The following is a 14,676-nucleotide window of genomic DNA, read 5'->3' on the forward strand; positions in this document are numbered from 1 at the left end:
TCCACCCGACGGTCCACTTCAGGGCCATACAATAGTCTATTCCAATATCACCAACAACCGACCCCTGCCATACTGCTTGATAGCTCTAACCGAACCATAAATAAATCCGAGAAAAACTGTAAAGAAACCCGATAAAATCGTAAATAAAGCCGCACGTCTAAGAACCTAGTTCCCAGACTGGTTCAGCATCATTCCCAAAAGGAGTGGGGGCGGTACAAACCCCCATGGACTCACAACGAATAAAATTCTAAAAGCCTCGGATTTAATTTAAATTAAAGCAGATGAATAATAATTCAACAAATAAGGCTAGGTGCCGAATTAAAGTAAGGGAGAAGATAAAATACGGGAAATCACGGGGTCTTTCACGGGAATTAAAGAACAGGAAGAGGGGGTTAGGAACTTGCCTGAAATTAGCTGCTTTCAGCCTCTCTTGTACTCCCGATGCAAATTAAATCATTTCCTAGCAAATAACACAACCGAGACTTAAATTAATTAATTCTAATCGCGTAAAATTTATAATTTAAACATATCACGCTTCTACTAATTTTTACCCACGTACCTGATCACTTTCCATGCCGACAAAATCCCAAAATTCTATTATTTTTCCTTTATTTTTCTTTTCTTTCCTTTTCTTTTCTTTCTTTCATTTTCTTTCGTCTTCTTCCTCTCTTCTCCTCCTTCCCGCGCCCCTGCTTCCTGCGCCTTGCTTCTTCCTCTTTCTTCTTTCCTTCTTCTTCTCCCTTTCTTCTTTCTTTTCTTCTTCTTCTTCTTCTTCCCGCGGCTGAGCCAGCACTGCCGCGGCCTCCTTCCTCCAGCCACCGCTGCCTCCAGCTCCGCCTCCCACGGCCGCGCGCGCCGCCGTTGCTACTGCCTCGCGTTGCCGCTGCCACCGCCGCTGCTTAGCGTCGTCCATGGCCGCGACTTCTTCAATCCGCTGCTGCTCCTCGTCGGCCATGGCAGCGGCTGCCATGGCTGATTGGCCTTCTAGCTCTCTCTCTCTCTCTCTCTCTCTCTCTCGCATCAGCTCTCGGCTCGCTGCTCTCTCCCTCACCCGATCTCCTTCTCCAACTCTGTGTGTGTGTGTGTGTGTGTGTGTTAATTCTCTGGTTTCCATTTGACAAAAAGTGGCCACTTTGCTTAATCTCTAAGCACATGTGTGTGTTAATTCTCTGGTTTCCATTTGACAAAAAGTGGCCACTTTGCTTAATCTCTAAGCACACGCGCACCGCCACTCATTTTAATTAAATTAATTTTATTTACTCACTTTTATTATTATTATAGTTATATTATTATCCCTATTATTTTTGGGATATTACAACAGAAATTTAAAATATTAATTGTTTGATGAATAATGATAGTGAATAATTAACGTAACTACATAGAAGCTGCCCCAGCTGATTATCCTAATGTTTTTTTGGAAAGTGGAAATTTTTTTTATCTTATTTTTTTGTGGTTTGTATCTGTTATATGAGTTGTTAGTTTAATCAACTTCTGCCAAATGTTACTGGAGCTATTTATGTCAACATCTTAATTTAGTGCAACTACTTAATTCAGCTCAATATTATTTTGTTAGAAGTAATATAATTAATATGTTAAATAATGTAAATATACTTAAAATTAGTTTAAAAATTAATTTTAAATTAGTCCATGTGGAAAACATTTTAAATAATACCTACCAAATTGAATAACTTAAGAGTTGTTCGTTTTCTTTCTTTTCCATTTTCAGGCCCAATGCCTTAAAACAATAAAGTTCCCAATTCAACATATGACCAATCCAATATCTTCCAATCATTAAACAATCAAATTGTAAATACTGTAGCATATAGGCATATAAATAAGTAAGAATAGATAAAAGTCACATAACATTTAACAGCAAAAGCATAATCAGGTTACCCAACAAAGTACAATAATAATGATGACAAACAACTTGAAGATACCTAGAACAACCAACTATAATAGAACCTTAAGTGCTTAAAGATTAACGGTCTATTTGCTTGAGAATATTCTTAATTTGTTTATATCTAGTCCTTTTCAACTTTCACGAACTTGCGAAGCTTATTGCTTGACAACTGCGTGGACGAACCCTTGTCTTCGTTTGGAACAATGCTACTCACATCATCGCACGTAGAGGGATGAGTACGTTTCGCTGGAGTCTTTACCGGCGTGCTAACCTCATTGTCTGAAACAGACCCCTGTAAAATAATTTGAAAAATAATACTGATTACAACTTTGAGAATGAAACCCATATAATTGATCACCCTTACACATTACTGACATTTCAAGGCAAATAGTACCTTGGAATCAGCATCAATAGTCTTTTCCAATTTTGACAGCAAGTCAGGTTCCTATTGATGTTACACACAATCAAACAATCATTTAGCGGTGATCATGTGTGTTTTAAGAAACACAATAGATGATGTGAACTATATGTAACCTAATTCTCAGTGTAATCATTTATCTGATATTTCATGATCAGGTCATTGTCCTCAGTAAGTCTTATCACAGTGTACAAATCATCAGTTCGAGATAAATTCTGATCTCTTATCTGAACCTTGAACAATAGCCTCATATTCACCAAGGTCTCTACCTCGCCTGGATAGTAATCCTCAGCACCATCCTATGAGAATAAAATTCAGGCAAATTAATGTAAACATTAATTATTGTTCGATAAAGGAAAATATTTTGAAGATAAAATATATCTCTCACTCGTGCCAAACAATCCCTTAGCTCGCTGGTAGATTTCCCAATCAGTTGCAGGCACTCACGATCCCACAAAAGAAAACTTGCACTTTCCGTTCCATCAACAATCCTAACCCGTATCTTAAACCTAGGATTGCCTGACGTGTCGAACCTTTCACACTTCTCCCAATAGAAGCGGTTTCCATTTTCTTTAACTTTTTTTGCACATTTCTTACAACTTAGATACCACCAACCTCGATCTGATTCAACATCAACAATTGTACAAACTACCCAATAGCTACCAGCCTGCGGTTCGATGCGTTGTTAGATGGTTGTAATATGTGTAGTGTTAAATATATATGCCTAACAAAGTGAAATTACCTCAGTAGACTCAAGCAATTGTTCAATTGTTTTGACTTCACACATTCCATTCTCTAAATCATTAGTTATAGAGTATGTAGTCGAAGAAGAAATTTGACTAATCCTCTGTGAGAAACACTCTACATTGTTCAACAACCTAAAGTTTTATAACAACATTGGTTATGTATGATAATGAAGCATGATAAATGAATGAATATATAACAATAGCGTATAATGGTAGCCCCATACTTGTCACGGAAATCCTCAACCTCAAAAACTGCTGCATTGACAAACACCTTTGTTACGTAATATGTACTTGTAATCCTAACTTCTCCTGATATTTTAAATTAGGTCATCACTCTACCGTGCCACACATTTAATAGTCTAAACAATCAAAATTTAGAGATAAGGAATTAGAAGATATACCCCTAAAAATCTTCGTGTGACACATCTAAAGTAGAAGAATAATAGGTTCATCCTTAGCAGATTCAAGGTGAGAGTTCACCAGATCAGCGTGATCACCCCAGAGGGTACACGGAAGATGATTTTTCCTAATTAAGGAAAATCTGTTTACTAAAGTAGATAAATAAACACCAAATATATAGATGAAATGTAAGAATTTTCGTACTCCAAATCTTCTATCATGACATCAATTGAATTGGTAACAGACGCAGATGATGCGTGGAGCCAAGCATTATCCTTAGCTACAATTTCCCCTATCAAATCTATTTTTTACAAAAAATAATAATAATAATCAATGAACCACAGGGTTAAACAATGTGAAGGTAAAAAAAAAAAAAAAAGAAGAAAAACAAAACATTAAAATTAAAACGTACCAAAGAGCCGTGTTTCATCCACGTTTTCTTCGCTCAATATATCATTAAATGCTCTGAAAGCGAATATAGTAGCAGGAACGGTTACATCGTGCACCTCAATTACTTGCGTTGTTTTTGTAAAATTTAACTTGTATGCGTGCGACGTAGTCTTAAATTTCATGGTGTTTTGAACAATAACAAAGTTTCGCATGACATAGACTAAGTTTTCACAGATCTTATCCGTGAAAGAACTTATAAAATAATTTTTTATACTTGCATGCATCCTTGTGCCCTGTGAACATAAATAATTTTTATAAGATAATTTTGAACAACAACAGTCTTAAAAATCCTAATTGATATACTACTTAAACTAACAAAGATATAATAGGCTCACATTCTACCAATAAGAGCAAAATATATATATATATATATATCACTGTAATAATAATAATTTCAACTCGTATATAGTTTTCATGTATGCACGACACTAAAAAATTTGCGGATATCGGGGCTGTTTGATATATATATGGTTTGATACTAATACTTTACTAAATCGCCTACAGTGTAAGTTTTTTATATTTATTACTTTTAATTTGTTTTTTTAAACTATTTTTGGCAGATTATACATTTTTTCTCATCCTATATATTTTATAAATTATTGGCAGATTATACATTTTTGCTTATCCTCTACATTTTTGCTTCTAATTTGTAAGAGATTTTTTTTTTTTCTCTATATGAATAGATTAATGTTTAGTACCATTTGTTCATGTAATAGTATGAACAGATTAATGTTTTTTTTTAATTTTTACTCACTGGCAGTGAGTAATCCCTACCTTAGCTTGCTGCTTACTCACTGTTTGTAACGAATTTTTTTATTTTTTTTAATTTTTACTCACTGGCAGTAAGTAATTCCTATCTTAGCTTGTTGCTTACTTGTATGCTCACTCACTGCCATACGACCCTGCCTTACTTACTGTTTGTAAGGGATTTTTTTTTATCTATATGAACAGATTAATGTTGTAAATAAAATGTATACAAAATTATTGTATGCTTCATTTATGTGTGTAAATAAGGATCAACAGGGGTAAGAAGTAGTATTATCGGGGTCTCACTGTTATCATATAATAGGCTCACATTCTGCCAATAAGACAAAAAAAAAAAAAAAATCATTGTAATAAAAATAATTTCAACTCGTATATATTTTTGCTCATCCTATATATTTTATCAATCATTGGCAGAGTATACATTTTTGCTCATCCTCTACATTTTTGCTTCTAATTTGTTTGTTTTTTTGCTCATCCTCACTGCATTACTTAGTGTTTGTAAGGGATATATTTTTTTTTTCTACTCACTAGCAGTGAATAATCCCTAGCTTAGCTAGCTGCTTACTCACCGTCTTGCAAAAATATTGTATGCTTCATTTATGTGTGTAAATAAGGATCAATAGGGGATTGAAGTAGTATTATTGGGGTCTCATTGTTATCAATCTCTCACAAATTAGACAATGAGGACAACGTCATTCTAAGGATAATAGAGGTAAGCATCAACAGGGATATGGATCACTATTATCGTTCTTTCACAAATTCATTCCAAATCTGCCTATATTTAAGCCCTTTTGTCTAGACGACTACTTTAATATATATAGAATATTCATTGTGCCATACTAATTGTTGTCTTAATTTGAAAATGAGGACGTCTTCATCTGCTGAAAAAGATAGCACTCACTCAGAGAAGTGTGCGAATCTTCAATCTACTTCAATCATATAAGGTAAGTAATTAAAAGAACCTACTTGTTGCTACATTTTTACACACATAACAATGTCTAATTTGTGAGAGATTAATGTTTAGTACCATTTGTTCATGTAATAGTATGAATAGATTAATATTTTTTTTTTTTTTTTACTCACTGTTTGTAAGGGATTTTTTTTTTTATCTATATGAACATATTAATGTTGTAAATAAAATGTATACAAAATTATAGTATGCTTCATTTATGTGTGTAAATAAGGATCAACAGGGGATTGAAGTAGTATTATTGGGGTCTCATTGTTATCAATTTCTCACAAATTAGACAATGAGGACAACGTCATTCTAAGGATAACAGAGGTAAGCATCAACAGGGATATGAATCACTATTATCGATCTTTCACAAATTCATTCCAAATCTGCCTATATTTAAGCCCTTTTGTCTAGACGGTTATTTTAATACATATAAAATATTCATTGTGCCATACTAACTGTTGTCTTAATTTGAAAATGAGAACGTCTTCATCTGCTGAAAAAGATAGCACTCACGCAGAGAAGTGTGCAAATCTTCAATCTACTTCAATCATATAAGGTAAGTAATTAAAAGAACCTATTTGTTTCTGCATTTTTACACACATAACATTGGGTAAAAAACTTACCTCACGGTCTATTAAGACCATTTCCACAGAGTTAATCTAAGATTTATCTTCGAACTTTGGCAGATCCCACTTACGTACTACACGTACTTTTATTGCCCAATTAGCTCGAGTAGAATCCACAGTCTTCAACATTTGAAACAATGAGACATTTCAAGACCGGATACAATATCAAATTAGGTGATATGAAATAAAAGTGAATATGGTGATTCTCTCAAAATTTGTGGGTTTTTATACCAGCTGATTGCCCATTTTCTCGTGTTTTTGAAAGTGGTGGCCAGATATTTGCAAAAAATTAATATAAGCTACCCCATCTTCTCGTGGCCAGATGTGTTTGCAGAAAATTAATGTAAGTTGCCCCATCTTCTCGTGTTTTTGAAAGTGATGGCTAGATGTTTGCAGAAAATTAATTTAATTGCATAGAAGCTGCTTATTTTAATTAATGTAACTGCATAGAAAGTTGTCCCAGCAGATGATTCCAAAACGTGTTAGTGCTAGTAAGTGTGAAGGTTACTCAAAAAATTAAATTAATAAAAAAATAAAATTAATAATGGTGAATAATTAATATAAGTGCATAGAAGCTGTCTCCAGATTATTCAAACTCGTGGAGTGTGAAGGTCACATTAAAATTTAAATTAATAAAAAATTAAAGATGAGTATAAGAAATTATAAGAGGTGCCTCGTTTATCTGATTATCTGTCTATCTTTAAATGACAATAGAAATTAATTGTTTAATTATCTATCTTTAAATGACAGTAGAAATTAATAACATTAGAATCCATTTATTTTAATTTTTGGAATACGTTTTTAGTGGAAGGAATATTATTTATTGAAATATATACATAAAAAAAAAATAAAGGCTGGTTTTGGGCGGGAAAGTTCTTTGCAGCAACTCTGTTACTTTAATATATATTAAGATATTGGGTGGGGGTTCTTTATCTCTCTTATTATTATATTAAAAAAATGTTTTCTCCAGATATTAAAATAAGAAAAAATAAGAAAAATACAAAAAAGCCCGCATGTGTGAGGTTAACTTTCAATAAGACTGTTACGAGTCGGGATGAGCAAAATTTTACTTACATTAAAATAATAGAATTGAACAGGTTGAAATTGGTAATTTAATTTTTAAATTTGAGCTTTTCAATTATTTTGCTTCAATCTTTTTATCAAAAAAATTGAAATAATCGAACCAACTGAAATGTCAAAAACAAAATGATATTGTTTTTGACAAAATTAAGAAATAGAGAAGAGTATATTCGACAGAACCATAGAAGAAGAAGTTGTTTGACAGAATAGAAGTGTTGTTTTTGATTTTTTTTTTTTCAATTTGAACAACTATTCAGTTGATTTAGTTTGATTTGAGCAATTCAGTCGGTCCGATTAATGCTCACCCTTGGTTATGTTCATTCATCTTCATACATTTTAAGGGTAAACCTTAATCAATCATTATTTTTAATATTATTATTAGTTTTAGTTTAAAAGTGTCAATTAGTTGAAGTCATAAAAGGTGATTTTGTAGGTTTATAGATTTTTTAAGTACATTGTTAATGTATTATGATTGGGTCATGGTAAACTTTTTTTTTTTTAATATTTGACATTCTCACTAGGTCAGTAATCTCATATTGATCAATTCAACTCAAGTCAGACTCTAAACATTTTTTAACTTGTATTTACTAGTAGTTCTGAGTGAATTTCAATGTTATTTATATTCACAAAAAATGATAATTAGAAAAGCTTATGGACTCAAGATCTCCTAATAGTTATACATATCTAAATATTTATTCTTTTGGATGTTAAAAATTATTTAACTTAAGGGTAAAGTAAAATAAAAAATGTAGAATTTATTGTTTAAGATCTTATTTATTTTATCATAAAATAGTAATACCATAGCTCAAAAGTGTCAATTTGATTGTACATGCACACCTCCATGTGGTTCAAAGTCTGATGTTGTGAGAGGATAGATGAATTTCACGTTGAGAAGTCATCAAAATTCATTTTGATGATGGTTGGAGTCTATCATCACTGAGCTTAGATTTGCTGTTCTCAAATGGCGTCTTGCTTCTCCACCAATCAGAAATTGTCACATCATTAAAATATTATACATCATCAAATCGTAATTATCCCAAATTAACAACAAAAAAACTTAATATTCTTCTTTTAAAATTTATTTTATAATTTACAGAAAAAAATCTCTCTAATATATGAAAGTATTCTGTCCGAAAAAACCCATCCCTTCATCTAGAAGAGATGAATTTTTTTTTTTTTTTGTAAATTATAGAATGAATTTTAAAAGAAGAATATTAAGATTTTTTGTCGTTGATTTAGAATAATCACTATTTGATAAAAAATATTTTTTAGTAATGTGATAGGTTCTAATTGGTGGACAACCAAGGGGACACTATTTGGGGACAACATATATGGGCCCTAGCAACCCACGATCATCTAAAACTTATTTGATCTGGAAAGTTGAGTCTTGATCATTTAAGTAGCGTTTGTTAAAATAAATAAGATAATATTATATTAAGATAAAATTAAAATATTTTTTACGTAAAGATATAAAATAGTCAAAATAGCCTAAAAAGTATTCTAAAATTTGTATTATACTGTATATTAAAATTTTTTAAATGCATTGGGAACGTGTAAATTATTTTTTCTTATCTGTAAGATTCAAGATAAATTTATTTGAAGAGAAAAAAATAAATTTATTTAAAAAATCCTAGATAAGAAGTTACATGATTTATTTTCAATGGATTTTCATATAAATTTAATAAATATAATAAAAAATACTTTTGTTTGAAATATTTTTCATATCTCGTTTTTCTAATCCATATCTTAATTAACAAACACTAACTTAGTATATTATCCAATAATTAAGTTAGTCTCAATACCTAAGATAAAACCTGACAATCATCACTGAAATGATACATAATAAATGACGTATTTATCTCGTGAAATTTGTGCTTTTATATAAATATATTACAAGATAGAAAATAATTATAATTGTGCCAAGTGAGTCAAATCATAACTCATGAGTCTGTTTGGACAAGCAAAGATCCAATAAAGTGGACTAAGTCGAGTTAAATTCATATTCAAATTTAAATATCTCAAGCCATTGTCTCTAAATATTTAACTTAGATGAAAAGTATTTTCATAATTTTAACCAAATACTCCCTTTGTGATAAAAACTAATTTTATATATAATGACGAAGGAGACATGATTATAAACATGGTCAAAATCAAAATAATGCTTAAAAAATCATCTCATTATTTTTAATTATTTCTTTGCCGCCGACCTGTTTGGATTGATCGTTAATTTTATCTCAATTTTTGGTGCCTAAGAGAAACATGAGTTCATGAGTTTAGAGATATCTAATTTATTAACAAGAAATAAAAGATTAATCTAATAAAGACAAACACGTGAATAAGGGCTATAGAGACAAACATATGAAGGGTATTTGGTACCGATCCAAACTTGTCCATTGCCATTATTGACAAGTTGATAGATGCATGTGATACCTATTTTTGTTTTTATCCAAATATATTATATTTTGAAATATTTACTTAACTAAATAAATTATTTTGTTGTGAAAAATAACATGCAATAAATATACTTTAGTTGTCTATAAATAGAAGGATAATGCTACACGGACGAACAGAACGACAAACAGATTGACAAACTTAGATTAAATGACAAATTTATCCTTTACTTTAATTACAAATCTACCCTCAATCAACTAAAAAATTAAAATCCCGCCCAACCGTTGTTTCTTCTTCACCTTCTCTCTCTCTCTACTTGCCTCACCTCGGTTTCTTCTTCACCTTCTCTCTCTCTCTACCCGCCCAATAGTTGCTTCTTCCTCACCCATTCTCTTTCTCTCTCTCCCGCGTGCGACTGCGTCTTCTCTGGCTTCCCATTGCACCAGCTCAACAGCTGCCTTTATGTCTTAGATCGACTCGAGCATCTCAAGGCCCACCGCACCGTTTTGTACACGGGCAGCAACATCAAGAGGTCCGGGGAGCTCAACAAGATGTTCAACATCTTTACCACCGACCCCACCCAACATACACTCGCCCAGCCCTCATGCCCATCCACATTCTCTTCTCGGCACAACAGTGGATCCTTTAGATCTGGCTCCAACTCCACTCGAGTATGTGACCAGCGATTGTGTCTCCTTCATTTTCGACGGTCCAGCATCCCTTGGGTTTCTCACGCGTGTGTGATTGACTAAAGATTTCCCTTCCATGGATTCAAACCCTTCTTCTTCTGTATAAACTTAATTATAATATTTGAACTTATAATGTTGTTATATCAGTGTCTACATTGTGTATGGTTATATGTTTAGATGAGATGTATAAACTTGTAGAGTATATTGATTGGTTGTTAAGAGTAGCTTGTGAAGTGGTTGTATGATTGTGAAATGGGTTTTGTATGGATTAAGAGTAGCTTGGAGCCAGGAATTTATGCTTTATATATGGTGTTTGGCAGATTCCATAATCAGTATTTTGCTGGTGATCATATGTGGGTGCAACTTCTTTTTATTTTATGTTCTCTTTATGTGATTCTTGTTGGCTGTCCAAATTTTTGAAGGATGTTTAAAATTAACAGAAACAATCCAACCTAACAAGTAAGGAAGAACATCCAACAGAGAATTTTAGCACAATGGGTTTGGGCGTATCAGAGATTAGCACCAAAAAAGAAAGACTGTATCAAGGCATATCATCCAGCAATCCAAGTTCTCATTAAAAGACAAGGCCACTCAGCACCCACAATCATCCACGATTCACATACTATCAATGGTCCATGGTCTTCCTACAGGTTGCTTGCACTTATATTTCAATCCATAAAATGTGAAAACTGGAGTCAAGGTTCTAGTATATTGTAGTTGCAACAATAAAAGAACACTTTGTAGAATGACAAATTAAATTATCTTATTATAAGTTTCATATGTTAGGCCTAAAACAACAATAAACAGAAAAAATAGAGAGATTAAACTTCTTAAAATCTTGCACAATCTCTCTCTGAAACAAAAGTTTCTTGATAAGGAGTTCTTAAACATCGCACGAAGAAATCGAACTTCTCAAATCAGCAACCTTGTGACGATTTGACGACGATAGTGGGCATCGTGCATCGACCACCGACCACCGACTTAGGTGAGCTCGCCGGCAACGTAGGCAGCTCCTTCTTCTTTGAGCTCGCTGGCGATCGATTTCCTTCGTCTTCAAGCTCGTCGATGGCTCCTTTGTCTTCAAGCTCACTGGCAACGTAGGCTAGGTGGGTAAGGAAGAGAGAGAGAGGCACGCCGACGCCCAACGCTGTTGCTAGTGGAAGTCCGACGACGGCAAGAATGAGCACCGAAGGGTTGTAGGTGGAGGAGATCCATTGGAGGTGAAGGAGATGCAGTGGAGAGAGAAAGTGAGAGAGATAGTTGGAGATACAATGGAGAGGAAAGAAAGAGAGACACTCTGAAGTGAGAGAAAGAGGGAGAAAGAGATAGGGGTAGAGTACAAGCGCCCAATTTTGGGCGCTTCTTCAAATAATTTGGATTCAAGTTCTCGCGATATTTTTGTGTCAAAATCTCGTGAGAATCTGGGTTAGTCAACCCGTTTGTCGTTGTGTTCGTTCGTGTAGCATTGTCCTAAATAGAAACCCGTCAACCCCAGCTGCTTCTGCAACTTCATAAATACATCTCAAAGAGAGAGAGAGAGAGATCTTCATCTTCATCTCCGTCTGCATCTTCATCTTCATAAACATTTGAGAGAGAGAGAGAGAGAGACGGGTTCGTTAGAAAGAGGTAAAATGAAGGGACACGCAGTGTGTATTCCGTTCCCCGCGCAAGGGCACATCAACCCAATGTTGAAGCTGGCCAAGCTTCTGCATTCCAGAGGCTTCCACATCACCTTCGTCAACACCCACTTCAACCACCGCCGCCTCCTCCGCTCCCGCGGCCCCCGCTCCCTCGACGGCCTGCCGGACTTCTGCTTCGCAGCCATCCCCGACGGTCTGCCCCTCTCCGACACCGACGCCACCCAGGACATCCCCTCCCTCTGCTCCTCCACCCCCGTCCACAGCCTCCACCCTTTCCGCTGCTTGCTCTCCGACCTGGCCGCCTCCTCCGACGTCCCACCCGTCTCCTGCATCGTCTCGGACGGCGTCATGAGCTTCACGCTCGATGCCGCCAGAGAATTCGACATCCCTGAAGTGCTCTTCTGGACCCCCAGCGCCTGCGGCTTCCTCGGTTATACCCAGTACAAAGCCCTCCTCCAGAGAGCCCTCGTTCCTCTTAAAGGTAAACCATAATCATATCTCATATACATAGCATCATTTCCTAAATCCTTAACCGATTCTCTGTCAAACAAATCATCATATTATCTTGATTAAAAGTATGATTTCTTTGCTTATTTTTCAATGATGAAAATGATTCTTTTGATCTCTCTCTCTGTGCTTATTTTTCAATGATGAAAAGGATTCTCTCTATCTCTCTCTTGCCTTCTTCTGTGCAGCGTTGTGCCATCAGTAACTGTAAACTGTTTCACATGCATCTCACTAATCATTGCATTTTGCTTAATTTTCTAATAATGAATCGATTAAACAAACTCAATTGAACAGATCGGAGTTGCCTCACAAACGGGTATTTAGAGACGAAAATCGACTGGATGCCGGGGATGATGAAGAACGCCAGATTGAAGGACATTCCGAGCTTCATCAGAACCACAGATCCAGACGACGTCATGATCAAATTCTGCGTCACTGAAACGGAGCGATCCTCCAAAGCCTCTGCCATCATCATCAACACGTTCGATTCTCTTGAAAGAGACGCCATTGACGCTCTCTCCGCCATGTTTCCAGCCCCTGTTTTCACCATTGGCCCTCTCCACTTGATGCTCAATACCCACATAAAAGACAACCACCAACTCAAATCCATCGGTGAGTTAGTCACCTCTTAGTTCGTCTTATATATGATATCTATCATTCACGTATTAAAGGACACCTCAGTCCAAAATGAGCCCTTAGACATGCATGGTAGATTGAGCTAAGAGGCGTAAATTTAGTAGGATTCCTCGTTCAATCACCTAGATCTCACCTTGAAAAACTAACTCCGGTGACCCTGTGGTATGCCCTTGAAGTCGCCGGTCTTCTCCCTTTTATACACATATAAGATAAGATAACAGAATGCATTATGCATGCATTTCAATGTTTTGTCTTTCAAACAGGATCAAATCTATGGAAAGAAGACAGGGGGTGCATGGAGTGGCTGGATTCGAAGGAGCCCAACTCGGTTGTGTACGTGAACTTCGGAAGCGTCGCCGTGATGACGAGCCAACAACTTGTTGAGATGGCGTGGGGGCTGGCCAACAGCAAAAAGGACTTCCTTTGGATCATCCGGCCAGATCTCGTCACAGGAAAGTCGGCCGTCCTGCCGCCGGAGTTCTTGGAGGAGACGAGAGGGAAGGGGAAGCTGGCAAGCTGGTGCCCGCAGGAGGAGGTGTTGAGCCACCGGGCCGTGGCCGGGTTCCTGACGCACAGCGGCTGGAACTCGACGCTGGAGAGCCTGGGCGCCGGCGTGCCGATGATCTGCTGGCCGTTCTTCGGCGAGCAGCCAACCAACTGCCGGTACAGCTGCGAGGAATGGGGGGTGGGGATGGAGATAGCGAGCGACGTGAATAGAGAGGAGGTGGAGAGGGTAGTGAGGGAGTTGATGGACGGGGAGAAGGGAAAGGAGATGACGAGGAAGACCGGGGAGTGGAAGAAGGCGGCGGAGGCGGCTGTCGCGCCCGGTGGCTCGTCGGACGTCAACTTGGAGACACTTTTTAGTATAATGCAAGGTCTGTCCTTTGATCCCTAAACAGACATAATGTCAGATATTTTGAGATATATTTTTGTAATTATTTTGAATAATTTTTATAATAATTAATTGAATGAGAAAATACCCATTTCATGTAAATAATTTTTACCTAAGTCTTGAGATTACATTTGAGCAATCCCCTATTTGTACCATTGATTTCGATTAAAAAGATAAATCTTAAGTGAAGTCTTTGTCTTACCGCATATGACAAAGAATTAAACTCACGACTTATTGGTACGAATCTTATTTTATTTTGACCTATCTACTTGACCTATATTCAGAGGACATTTATTACCTAAATCTTCAAATTATAGTGGATAAATGATTCATGTATTCGTTAAATTTTGATTATTTTATTTAAAAAGTTGTGATTTTGAGAATTTCATTGTGATATTATGAATAAAGTTAGAAAACATATATAGATTGAAAGACTAAAAGTTAATGGGTTTTGTCGCCTAGTCAATTTAATTACCTAATAATAATCCCTAATAAAAATTTTGTGTAATTTTGACCGTGCAACGTATGTTATTGTTGCCAAAGTTTATTTATTATATCCACATATATATATATATATAT

The 14,676-nt window shown here is 35.5% G+C and overlaps 2 protein-coding genes across 3 annotated transcripts in view; one reads left to right on the top strand and one right to left on the bottom strand.

The window, feature by feature from the left end:
• Window positions 1-2,021: 2,021 nt before the first annotated feature.
• LOC127802280 (uncharacterized) lies at window positions 2,022-4,065 on the bottom strand. The gene is made up of 5 exons (XM_052337996.1): window positions 3,876-4,065; window positions 2,707-2,939; window positions 2,504-2,617; window positions 2,295-2,345; window positions 2,022-2,192 (listed from the first exon to the last, which is right to left on the bottom strand). Exons 1-5 carry the CDS (start codon window positions 4,063-4,065, stop codon window positions 2,022-2,024), a joined length of 759 nt encoding a protein of 252 aa, XP_052193956.1.
• A 7,936-nt stretch (window positions 4,066-12,001) lies between these two features.
• LOC127801906 (7-deoxyloganetin glucosyltransferase-like) overlaps window positions 12,002-14,676 on the top strand; it is a 128,223-nt gene continuing 125,548 nt past the window's right edge. Inside the window, exons 1-2 of one of the 2 annotated variants that reach the window (XM_052337434.1) lie at window positions 12,002-12,543; window positions 12,864-13,181. In XM_052337434.1, the coding sequence (XP_052193394.1) occupies window positions 12,054-12,543; window positions 12,864-13,181 (808 nt within the window). In that variant the 5' untranslated portion in view covers window positions 12,002-12,053. The remainder of the gene's footprint in view (window positions 12,544-12,863; window positions 13,182-14,676) is intronic. The other variant, XM_052337435.1, reaches the window with a different exon arrangement.

The sequence above is a fragment of the Diospyros lotus genome, chromosome 5 (genome assembly GCF_014633365.1).
Source record: "Diospyros lotus cultivar Yz01 chromosome 5, ASM1463336v1, whole genome shotgun sequence".
Taxonomy (NCBI): domain Eukaryota; kingdom Viridiplantae; phylum Streptophyta; class Magnoliopsida; order Ericales; family Ebenaceae; genus Diospyros; species Diospyros lotus.

Excerpts from the sequence above, each read along its gene's own strand:
- LOC127802280 (XM_052337996.1), bottom strand. The coding sequence starts at position 4,065 with ATGCGAAACTTTGTTATTGTTCAAAACACCATGAAATTTAAGACTACG. Across the intron at positions 2,618-2,706 it reads TAAGGGATTGTTTGGCACGA|GATGGTGCTGAGGATTACTA; the intron begins GTGAGAGATATA and ends TTATTCTCATAG. Across the intron at positions 2,193-2,294 it reads CTATTGATGCTGATTCCAAG|GGGTCTGTTTCAGACAATGA; the intron begins GTACTATTTGCC and ends ATTATTTTACAG.